Source organism: Salvelinus sp. IW2-2015, linkage group LG18, assembly GCF_002910315.2.
Source record: "Salvelinus sp. IW2-2015 linkage group LG18, ASM291031v2, whole genome shotgun sequence".
In the NCBI taxonomy this organism is placed as follows: Eukaryota; Metazoa; Chordata; class Actinopteri; order Salmoniformes; family Salmonidae; genus Salvelinus; species Salvelinus sp. IW2-2015.
Window position 1 is genome coordinate 34,844,682 of NC_036858.1, and position 12,567 is coordinate 34,857,248.

General features: G+C 40.8%; 1 protein-coding gene across 1 annotated transcript in view; it reads right to left on the minus strand.

The window, feature by feature from the left end:
- Positions 1 to 12,567, minus strand: part of LOC111978702 (PDZ domain-containing protein 8-like) — a 65,233-nt gene that overhangs the window by 28,288 nt on the left and 24,378 nt on the right. Inside the window, exons 2-3 of the mRNA XM_024008913.3 lie at positions 10,837 to 10,965; positions 869 to 971 (exon numbers count right to left, since the gene is read on the minus strand). Coding sequence (XP_023864681.1) covers positions 869 to 971; positions 10,837 to 10,965 — 232 coding nt within the window. The remainder of the gene's footprint in view (positions 1 to 868; positions 972 to 10,836; positions 10,966 to 12,567) is intronic.

Genomic DNA, 12,567 nt, shown 5'->3' on the forward strand with positions numbered 1-12,567 from the left:
GGCTTACTGAGAGGATACTCAGTAAATAAGGATTACTGAGACATTTATTGGAAGAGACGTAGCGAAGAACAAATGTTAGTGGCATTGCCCCCTGCTGGACAGGATGGAAGCTGCTCCTTTAATTACAATGAATATGAAATAAATGTTCAGAGAAATTACCTCTTGAATGAAACTAAAATTAACTTTGAGCCAATACAAATGGCAGTTTTACACACAGAAAGAAGCAGCGTTGGGATGTGTGAGCGGTGGAGTCAGCAATTAGCCTAGACTTGACATTTCAGTCTCAAATGGTCGTTAGTCGTTACTTCCGAACAACCCCCATGTGAAAATGCTAATATCTCTGAATTGCTGCAATTAGAAAAGGTTTGCTCTAAGGCCTGATTATTTGTTTTCTTTCAAAATGTTACTGGGGGAAATTGACTTCTCAGATGGGCGAACTTAAAACATTTGTATCAATAGATTAAGTCTTTCATGCTTCTTCTCTAATGGCTATGGTCTCTATCATGTTAATATCTGTGAATAAAAATGTAGAAAAATGAGTGAAACCGATAAATGTCACCATTAGGTGTTTTGTACTTAGCAAATTAACGTTTCACAAACGTACCTCATCTATAAGAGTTAAATACCATTGTCAAAATGTGACAATTGATTTGGACCACAAAAATAGCATGGAGCACCGATACGATACTTTGTTTGTTTTTCTTCTTAAGGAAAAAGGTTCCCCTTGTTGAACATGGTGGATCAAACGTGTCATTAGCCTTCTGGCTTTTTGTCGGAACAAATAGGCATTGCACTCGGGTGGTCTTTAAGAAAGATGACTGCTGTTGTACATGGGGGAGGGGGGAACAGTATCTTAAGAGAAACCCACCGTTTTGATGGAGCTGCGAGTCTTCTCTTTCCACTCATGGCTGCTCAGCTCAAAGGTGCAGTGCACGTAGGTCTCTCTGTCATACGAGCCCAGGATAAACAGCCTGAAGGAGAGATTACAGAAGAAAAAGCTCATTTAGACAGTACATCATTGCGGATTCTCCTGGTCTCCCTATGTATAGTGCATAGCCTACTGTATGTAAACCTGTTGATGCCACTGTGTTTTCTGGTGCTACTAAGATGTATCAGAGAGACCCCTGACCAATGGTTACAATGATACTAAAGCAAACAAAACACTGTCAAGACTATTGCTGCCCCCTGGTGTAGTGATGAAAATACACAAGAAAAGCATAAACTACTGTAGTATAGCAGGAGTATCTGCACATTTGAAGTGTTGAGCTATTTACACTCCCGTACTTATTTATTTTGGACGGTGAATATAAAACGTTTAATTTGTCTCTATACTCCAACATTTTAGATAAAATGTTTCATGTGAGGAGACAGTACGGAATGTCACCTTTGATTTGAGGGTATTTTTTATACATATCTGTTTTACAGCACTTTATGTATCTAGTACCCCAATTTGAAGGTGTCACAAGTATTTTTTACAAATGTACTTGTGTATGAAAGTAGTCAAATGTGTAGTATTTGGTCCCATATTCCTAGCACAAAATGACTACATCAAGCGAGTGACTCCACAAACTTGTTGGATGCATTTTCAGTTTGTTTTGGTTGTGTTTCAGATTATGATGTGCCCAATATAAATGAATGGCAAATAATGTATGGTGTCATTTTGGAGTCACTTTTATTGTAAATAAGAATAGAAAATGTTTCTGAACACTTCTACTTTAATGTCATGCTACCATAACTATGGATAATCCTGAATACTGATGAGAAAGTTAGACGCAAAAAGATCATACCCCCAAGACATGCGAACCTCTCACCATTACCAATAACAGGGGGTTAACATTTTTTTGGGGGGGGTATAATATTTGTAACTTTCTCGCTCATCATTATTTAAGATTGATTCATGATTATCCGTAATCATGGTAATATCCACATTGTGTTCAGAAACATTATATTCTTATTTACAATAAAAGTGACTTCAAAAAGACAATACATTATTTTCCATTCAGTTCTATTAGGCACAACATATAATCTGAAACACAACCAAAATAAACTGCAAATGCATCCAACAATTTTGTTGAGTCACAAGCTTGATGTAGTCATTGTGTGCTAGGAATATGGGACCAAATACTACACTTGACTACTTATGACACCTTCAAATAGTGGGTACTAGATACAGAAAGTTCTTTCATTTCTAAACGGTAAAAAAGTTATATAAAACACCCTCAAATAAAAGGTGACATTCTGTAGTGTCGCCTCATATGAAACATTTCATCTCAAATCCAAAATGCTGGAGTATAGAGCCAAATTAAAAGTTTTTGCCTCATTGTCCAAATTAATACATAGGAGAGTCTTCTTGTATATTGTGGGATTAATTTCTACAATATACAGTACGTAGACCTATCTGAAATTGATGGTTTCAAAATAAAAATAAATGTCTTAATTTTAAGGTCATAAAAATACAACTGACAAGTGTTTAAAAAAGCAAATAAAAAAACAGTAGTAACCTTTTTTATTTTCCTCAATTAGACCACTGGATAAACCCTTTACTTAAATGAATTGAGTCCCCAATTACTGTATACAACAAGCTCAGTATTTATACAGGATGTGTGGATACTGGATTCTGAATTAACAATATACTGACTATGTCTCCATCTGGTGGTGGTAGACAGCACATTTTACACAAACTTGATAACTTAATACTGCCACTGACTGATTATAAATCTTCGAGCTCCTCTCTGAATTTGGGTAAAAGCCGACCACTAAAACTTTGGACACCCTTCTTCTGTCTTGACCAGTGTCTTAACTAGTTCACGACCAAGGGCCTGGATTTAAATCAGTTACCAAAAAAGCTCTTGAATATTTTAAATGAATGTATTACAGTTTAAATAGTACCAGTCAAAGTTTGACACAACTACTCATTCAAGGGTTTTGATGTATTTTTGCTATTTTCTACATTGTAGAATAGTGAAGACATCGAAATAACACAGTAATAACCAAAAAAAGTGTTAAACAAATATATATTTTAAATTTGAGATTCTTCAAAGTAGCCACCCTTTGCCTTGATGACAGCGTTACAAACTCTTGGCATTCTCTCAACCAACTTCATGAGGTAGTCACGTTGGAATGTATTTGTTTCCTTCTTAATGCGTTTGAGCCAATCAGTTGTGTTGTGACAAGGTAGGGGTGGTATACAGAAGATAACCCTATATGGTAAAAGACCAAGTCCATATTATGGCAAGAACAGCTCAAATAAGCAAAGAGAAACGACAGTCTATCATTACTTTAAGACATGAAGGTCAGTCAATACGGAACATTAAGAACCTTGAAAGTGTCTTCAAGCAGTCGCAAAAATCATCAAGTGCTTTGATGTAACTTATTAACTGCACCTCAGATTGCAGCCCAAATAAATGCTTCCCAGAGCTCAAGTAACAGACACATCTCAACATCAACTGCGTGAGGAAACTGTGTGAATCAGGCCACTAAGGACACCAATAAGAAGAGACTTGCTTGGGTCAAGAAACACAAGCAAATAGACATTACACCGGTGGAAATCTGCCCTTTGGTCTGATGAGTCCCAAATATGAGATTTTTGCTTCCAACTACCGTGTCTTTGTGAGATGTCGAGTAGATGAATGAATGATCTCGCATATGTGGTTCCCACCGTGAAGCATGGAGGAGGAGGTGTGATGGTGCTTTGCTGGTGACACTGTCGGTGATTTATTTAGAATGACTTAACCAGTATGGCAGACTTAACCAGCATGGCTACCACAGAATACTGCAGCGATACGCCATCCCAACTGGTTTGGGCTTAGTGGGACTATCATTTGTTTTTCAACAGGACAATGACCCAACACACCTCCAGGCTGTGTAAGGGCTATTTGACCAAGAAGGAGAGTGATTGAGTGCTGCATCAGATGACCTGGCCTCCACAAATCACCCACCCAATTGAGATGGTTTGGGATGAGTTGGAATGCAGAGTGAAGGAAAAGCAGCCAACAAATGCTCAGCATATGTGGGAACTCCTTCAAGACTGTTGGAAGCGCTGGTTGAGAGAATGCCAAGTGTACAAAGCTGTAATTTATTTATAGATTTTTAAAAACTTTTAAGTCAGTTAAGAACAAATTCTTATTTACAATGATGGCCTAGGTAGGTTAACTGCCTTGTTCAGGGACAAAACGACAGATTTTTACCTTGCTAGATCAAATCACCGAGCTGACAACCTTTCGGTTTCTGGCCCAACGCTCTAACCACTACGCTACTTTGAAGAAACTCAAATATAAAATAGATTCTCATTTGTTTAACACTTTTTTGGTTACTACATGATTCCATAGGTGTTATTTCATAGTTTTGAAGTCAACAATATTATTCCACAATGTAGAAAATAGTTTAAAAAATAATAATAATTAAAAAGTGAATGAGTAGGTGTCTCCAAACATTTGACTGGTACTCTATATTCATACAGAGCCTAGTGAAAGTCTACACACCCCTTGCACAGTCTTCACATTTTGATGCCTTACAATTACATCTAAAAAAAGGGATTCATTTGGATTTTATTCCTACAGATCAACACAACCTACTGCTCGTGGCAATGTCATTTCGCTAAGTTTACCTTTAAGGGCATTGTTGCAAATAGAATGGATGATTTGGAGTGGATTTTTTAACACCAGCTTTCTTCTTTTCACTTTGTCATACAGGCCAGTAATGTGGAGTGAAAGCAAAGTTGTTGATCCTCTGTATTTTCAAGTATTGTGGTGGCAGCATCTGGTTATGGATATGCTCGTCACCGGCAGGGACTGGGGAGTTGGTCCGGATTTAAATAAATATTAAAAAGGAGCCCAGGTAAAAAGTTTGACTGCTGTAGGTTTTCCTATTTTTCAGCGGGAGAATTACACACATTTTAACACCAAAGTCAACGTTTGAATAGTGCTGTCCATCAATGATTCCCAACCAAATTGATTGAGCTTGAGCAATATTGACAAAAACTATAGTTGCTGTAAGAGTTGTGCAAAGTTGGCAAAATCTTATTCAAAATGAGTCACAGTTGAATTACTGCCAAAGCTTCTTCCACCAAGTATTAACTCTGGGGTGTGAAAATATATGCAATGTGTATTTTGTATTAATTTGGAGTAACATTTTTTACTTCGAAATCCCTTTTTAGATTGAATTTTAGACTTTCACTAGCGATGTATTTTGGACACATGGTAGGCAAGAAAAAGCAAGCATGCTATCATTACATTTTAAAGAGGTTTCTCACCGTCTGTTGGTAGTAACCAGACAGAAAGTAGCCAATCAAAACTAAGAGGAGAACATAAAGAACATGATAGGCAGTTTAAAGAGATCCTGTTGCAATTTACAATCGATCAAATATTCATCTGAACCAGTTCACTGTTCATTTCAGGCCTATGTAGAATATTCTGATATTCCTCTGAATATCAACAACCTTTTATTCCTTAAAAATGCATTGCCTATTCCCCAAAAACTAAGACCTCGCAGTTTGGTAGCATTTGGCTACCAAAAATCCCAATGGAATTTCACAGAGACAAACCCAATATTGGGCACGGTAAGTTGAAGTGGATGGTTGTCATTGTCAGACATGTCTGGCTGGCCAAGTGAGGTAATAGGATATCCATTTGCAGCAGCTGTGAGGATAGGAGTGCCAGCCAGCCAGCCATAGCGTTGGCCTGGCCTCATAATGGGCAGGGACTGTGCATTGTGCATTATTAATGAGGAGCGGATTCTGGATGTCCTACTGTCTGCAGCCACTCCACTACTATACCAGACCCAAGCAACAAAACAAAGGCTTACACCACCGTCAAGAGAGGGTGGAGGAGACAGAGCTCAGGCCCAGAGCTGGCATGTTTACACATTTTCATTGGCCCAGAGTAGGGCTGTGGAGGTCATGAAATTGTCTCATCTGGTTGTCATGCAAAAGTCTGCCGGTCTCACGGTAATTGGCAGCTAATTAACATAAACATGTTTAGCATCTCAAGGCCTCCACGCACACAAGCCGCTGATGCACGCCTTTCCAACATGTACATTTAAAAAAAGTAGAATAAATCAATTTAATATACACCATCACAATAAATCCATTATTTCTTTTAGTCAGATCTAAAGGAATATTTTGATGAAAATGTATTTCAGAAGAACAAAATATGAGTTGGCCTAAATTATGTTATCTGGCTATGCTCCATGCCATAGACTGTAGGCTTGTTCATTTACCTGACAAGATATGCTTTTAAGTCCAGTGCCATTATTTTATATTATAGTAAGAGGAATTTAATTGAACTTAGCTGAATAAAATAGAAAGGATATTTTTCCCGGAGCGAGGGCGCATATGAAGTGGCTATGTTGAGAATCAAGGTGATCATCTGAAACAGGTCCTATATACGCTAGATTTAGTCATTTGGCAACTTTAGTTGTCAATGATAAACCTTAGAAATCAAAACTTATACGGGCTGCAAGATGCGACTATAGGCTATTGATGATTTGAGAAAGTCACAAAAAAAGCTTGCGCTCTGTTCCTTGCCTCAGGCTGCACAGCTGTCCTCTCAAGTGATCATATTTTCACCCATCAGACTGTTCTCAATTTAATCTTGTCTTTACCAATATGTAAAAGTATTTTCAATTTAGAATGGCCCATTATCAAACGGGCAGAAGCATGGGCATGGGAAAAAAAGACATGTCATCCGTATACACTCGAATAACGAATGGAGGCCGCGCGCTTTAGGAACTATTGGATATAGGAGCAACGTCAACTTATCAACATTACGACCAGGAATACGACTTTCCCGGATCCTCTGTTTGGACCACCAGCCAGGACAATGGATCGGATCCCAGTTGGCGACCCAAAACAACGGCGCCGCAGAAGGGGCAGGTCAGGCTCCGTAGACGAGCACATTTCTCACAGGGTCCCGAGTATACTACTTGCCAATGACCAGTCTCTTGACAACAAGGTAGACGAAATTCGAGCAAGGGTTGCCTTCCAGAGAGACAGCAGAGATTGTAACATTCTCTGTTTCACGGAAACATGGCTCACTCGGGATACATTATCAGAGTCGGTACAACCACCCGGTTTCTTCACGCGCCGACAGAAACAAACATCTCTCTGGTAAGAAGAAGGTCGGGGGTGTATGCCTGATTAACGAGTCGTGGTGTGATCATAACAACATAATGGAACTCAAGTCCTTTTGTTCACCTGACCTAGAATTCCTAACAATCAAATGCCGACCGCATTATCTACCAAGAGAATTCTCTTCGATTATAATCACAGCCGGCATCCCTAGCCCCGTCCTCAGAGCATGCCCAGAACAGCTGGCTGGTGTGTTTATGGACATATTCAATCAATCCCTATCCCAGTCTGCTGTTCCCACATGCTTCAAGAGGGCCACCATTGTTCCTGTTCCCAAGAAAGCTAAGGTAACTGAGCTAAATGACTAGCACTCACTTCCGTCATCATGAAGTGCTTTGAGATATGATCAAGGATCATATCACCTCCACCCTACCTGACACCCTAGACCCACTCCAATTTGCTTACCGCACCAATAGGTCCACAGACGACGCAATTGCAATCACACTGCCCTAACCCATCTAGATAAGAGGAATACCTATGTAAGAATGCTGTTCATCGATTACAGCTCAGCATTTAACACCACACCATGGGTCTCGACCTCGCCCTGTGCAATTGGGTCCTGGACTTCCTGACGGGCCGCCCCCCAGATGGTGAAGGTAGGAAACAACATCTTCACCCCGCTGATCCTCAACACTGGGTCCCCACAAGGGTGCGTTCCCAGCCCTCTCCTGTACTCACCGTTCAACCATGACTGCGTGGCCATGCACGCCTCCAACTCAAATCATCAAGTTTGCAGATGACACTACAGTGGTAGGCTTGATTACCAACAACGACAAGATAGCCTATAGGGAGGAGGTGAGGGCACTCGGAGTGTGGTGTCAGGAAAATAACCACACACTCAACGTCAACAAAACAAAAGATGATGATCGTGGACTTCAGGAAACAGCAGAGGGAGCACTCCCCTATCCACATCGACGGGACAGTAGTGTAGAAGATGGACAAACTGAAATGGTCCACCCACAAGGCCAGCGTGGTGAAGAAGGCGCAGCAGTGCCTCTTCAACCTCAGGAGGCTGAAGAAATTCGGCTTGTCACCAAAAACACTCAAACTTTTACAGATGCACAATCGAGAGCATCCTTTCGGGCTGTATCACCGCCTGGTACGGCAACTGCTCCGCCCACAACCGTAAGGCTCTCCAGAGGGTAGTGAGGTCTGCACAATGCATCACCGGGGGCAAACTACCTGCCCTCCAGGACACCTACACCACCCAAAGTCACAGGAAGGCCAAAAAAGATCATCAAGGACAACAACCACCCGAGCCACTGCCTGTTCACCCCGCTATCATCCAGAAGGCGAGGTCAGTACAGGTGCATCAAAGCAGGGACCAAGAGACTGAAAAACAGCTTCTATCTCAAGGCCATCAGACTGTTTAACAGCCATCACTAACATTGAGTGGCTGTTGCCAACATACTGACTCAAATCTCTAGCCACTTTAATAATAAAAAAGTGGATGTAATAAATGTATCACTAGTCACTTTAAACAATGCCACTTTATATAATGTTTACATACCCTACATTACTCATCTCATTACTCATCTCATATGTATGTACTGTACTCTATACCAGCTACTGCATCTTGCCTATGCCTTAAGGCCATCGCTCATCCATATATTTATATGTACATATTGTTATTCATTCCTTTACACTTGTGTGTATAAGGTAGATGTTGTGAAATTGTTAGGGTACTTGTTAGATATTACTGCATGGTCAGAACATCTGCTAACCATGTGTATGTGACCAATAACATTTGATTTGGATAGACATTTTGGAACGTAGCATAAGGTAACCACTCCATCTGGTATGAATAATAATAATAAATAACAGTCCACACTCAAGTGATTACTCTAATTTGTTTAATTTTGGAGTATAGGCTAGACCAATTATGTACCAAAGGCATCTTAAAATCAGTTTAGTTTTTTGTTTTTCTGCCATGCGTAATATGTAGGTTATATATTGTATAACGGCAGAGTCATAATTCAGGTTTTTATTTCGTGCTTCGGCTCAAAGCCTCTGCGGCTGCATAAGCCCTAATATGCCTGTGTGTTTTGAATTAATCATCACCTTAGAAAGTACTGTTCCATTTCGTTGTGTTTCGAAACTATTTGCATTGATGTCAGAGTGGTTAGAGGGACAATAGAGCCCTGAGTACCAGGCCATTAGGCCATTAGCAAGTTGGGTACTACTAAAGCATGTACAGTGTGCATAAGAGGAGATTACCATGACTCAACAGTCACACAGAATTTTACTGCGGTTATGACTGTCGGTGAGGTGGTAATACAGTCACCGCAACAGCCCTAGCCCAGTGCAGAAGTGGGTGTGTTTTAGGAAGGGAGAGGAGACTAGTGAAGGGATACGTCACCTACCCCGAGACAAAGTGCTGCTTTTTAAGTGTGCCCTCTAACACAGAAACCAAACCAGCTGCGCGCGTGCGCCATCATGCATAAATGTATTTTGTCCCGCCACACCAAATGCGATCACGACACGCAGGTTAAAATATCAAAACAAACTCAACCAATTATATTAATTTAGGGACAGGTCGAAAAGCATTAAACATTTATGGCAATTTAGCTAGCTAGCTTGCACTTGCTAGCTAATTTGTCCTGGGATATAAACATAGAGTTAACATTTTACCTGAAATGCACAAGGTCCTCTACTCCGCCAATTAATCCAAACATAAAATGGTCAACCAAATCGTTTCTAGTCATCTCTTCTCCTTCCAGGCCTTTTCTTCTCTTGACTTTATATGGCGATTGGCAACTTTCATAAATTAGGTGCATTACCGGCACTGACCTCATTCATCTTTCAGTCACCCACGTGGGTGTAACCAATGAGGAGATGGCACGTGGGTAGCTGCTTCTATAAACCAATGAGGAGATGGGTGAGGCAGGACTTGCAGTGCAATCTGCATCAGAAATAGAACTGACTTCTATTTTAGCCCTTGGCAACGCAGACGCTCATTGGCGCGCGCGAGCAGTGTGGGTGCAATAATTGAATAACATGCATGTCTAAATTTATTTTGCAACGCTCGCGCACACGACGTGAGCGGTGTAGTCAGCCTGAAACTGTGGTAGGCATTGTCGCCCAAACAGATTAGGTTAGTTTGAGCAGGCGGTAACTCAATCACCTGGTAAATATGTAGCCTTACTGGTTAAGTTGATTAGTGCTGCATTTCCTTTCTGTGGCTAGAGAATAAAAGGCCTTGATAATTTATGAAGAGCAGGCTTGAACACCTAGCTTAGATACTAGTGACAAATGCAATGTCAACATATAGTCCAGACATCTTAGGTCCTTTTAATACTGATGTAATAAAAGTGATTTTCACCATAAGATATATCCTAACCTGTCAAGTAGCTCAAACCAGGCTAGAATACACACAGCGTGTGGCCTACCTTATGATTCTGCATAAAAAGTGCTGAACATACTGTATGTGGCATAAAGTATATAGTATCCCTGTGCAGAAAAGCTGTGGAGACCGCAGACACAAACTGCGAGTACCGCTAAACTACTTATAATGATCAAAAGCATTTCATTCTTATGGTCTCATAGGCCTGTTAGGACCATAACACTAACTACATACAACATGGGAAGGGTCGACTTAGAATGAGTATAATTATAGTATATCTTCTCTGATAAAAGGAGGATTGCTGTAATGCATAGGGAAATAACACCCCACCCCCGTCTCCCATATTACCAAGAATGCGTCATCCTACCTGCTACATTCAACGAGGGTGACCCTAAGCCGACCCTCAACCAATCCTGAGTCCTGAACAGAGAGGTCCAAGTCACAGGCGGAGGATCCAATGGAAGGTTGCACTTGGAACGGGAAGAAGGGTTTGTATCTGGAAAAACACAAAAAAGGTAGACAATGAGTAAATTATTATACATTTGTCGTATACTGTTAGTGATTTCAGTGCGACTATAACTGCTGAGGGATTCTACACTTGAAAAAACTTGGGGCCTAACTGAAAACAAAAGTCAAATTTTAGCAGTGTTTGACAATCGAAGCATTAGGCCTCTGGCTTTTCCATTGGGGGTAACATCTACGTTTCAGATGATGATCTGCTGTTAGCCCACAGCAACAGATTAACAGACAATCGTTAAGCATTTCTGCTTTGTCATCATCCTCAGGATTGTCTCTCTTAAGTGACAGAAATACAGGCTCAGTGATAAAACTAGAGACAACCAACAGTCTAAAACACATGCTAAAGCTGCTATTGACGGCTTCTTCACGACACCTACACATAAACAAAGCCACACAGTACAGGACTACAGATATAAAAGGCACAAAACAAAAAAAACGCACTGAATCAATGTGTGTAAAAAATTAGTGTAATATGTTACATTGTAATTACAGGAATAATTACACAGTAATAAGGGCACTTCCTTGCTCAGAGAATGAATGGGTTGGAAAAGGGAACGAAGACAATGAGAAGAAGAGATGACGTAGAAAGAGAAAATAAAAATAAAATGAGAAAATAAACATTTTAGGGAATAAAAAGGAGAGATTGAGAGGATATGGAGTTGAAAAATGAAGGAGGGATGATGTAGAGATGAGGAAGCTGGTGAGATGAGAGGAAAAGTAGGGGAAAGATGGAGAACAGATAGATAAGAAATGTTGGAGACCCTATAGGAGCGTCTACAGGAGCCCCACGGTTCCAGTTGGCAGGCAGGCAGGAAGAAATCCATGTCCTGCTGGGATCAGATTATCTAACAAACCCTGGTTGTTTCCTGCTCTCGCTCCACAGCAGGAAGGCTGACCTCAACCAATGCGGGGCTGAGAAAGTCACTCACAGCTTGACTCTCCATCTCTCAGGCTCGCCCTAGCTCACACTCTTCTACTCACACACTAACCCACTCTCCGAACATGGCGTTCTCCTGCCCCTGTTGCTCGCTCACCCGCTCTCCCTGACCATACACACAGACACCCTCACAAAATGTTTGGTCCGAGCACTGTGACTTCCTCAATTGGGTGTGGTCATTGGCTAAAAGCAGCAGTAAGGCAGATGGTTAAACCGTAAAGAATGGGTTCATTGTAATTAGGTAATAAAAAGCATGAGCTGGAACGCACCCAAAATAGTTATTTGAGGTGCTGACTAACGGTGAGTAAACTGTATGATATTAAATAAGAGTCTCACACTCCATATACAAGCTTCCAGTCATTTATTGGATAAAGCACCAACTGTGCACAACAGTGACGCAGAAACGTTGGTGGTTCACCCAATAAATTACTGGGAGCTTGTATATACAGTGTGCGACTCCCTTTACACATTGTAATTAAGAACATCATGCGGTTTGGGACCACACGTATGCCTTTATTTTTGGCCCCTGATGCTATGTCTAGCCTGAAGCCCCTCGCATTCTAAACCAGATAATATTTTGTGTAACTGTTCATAATAATCTAACATGGAAGATGTGAGATAGCCTAACCATAGACATATTGA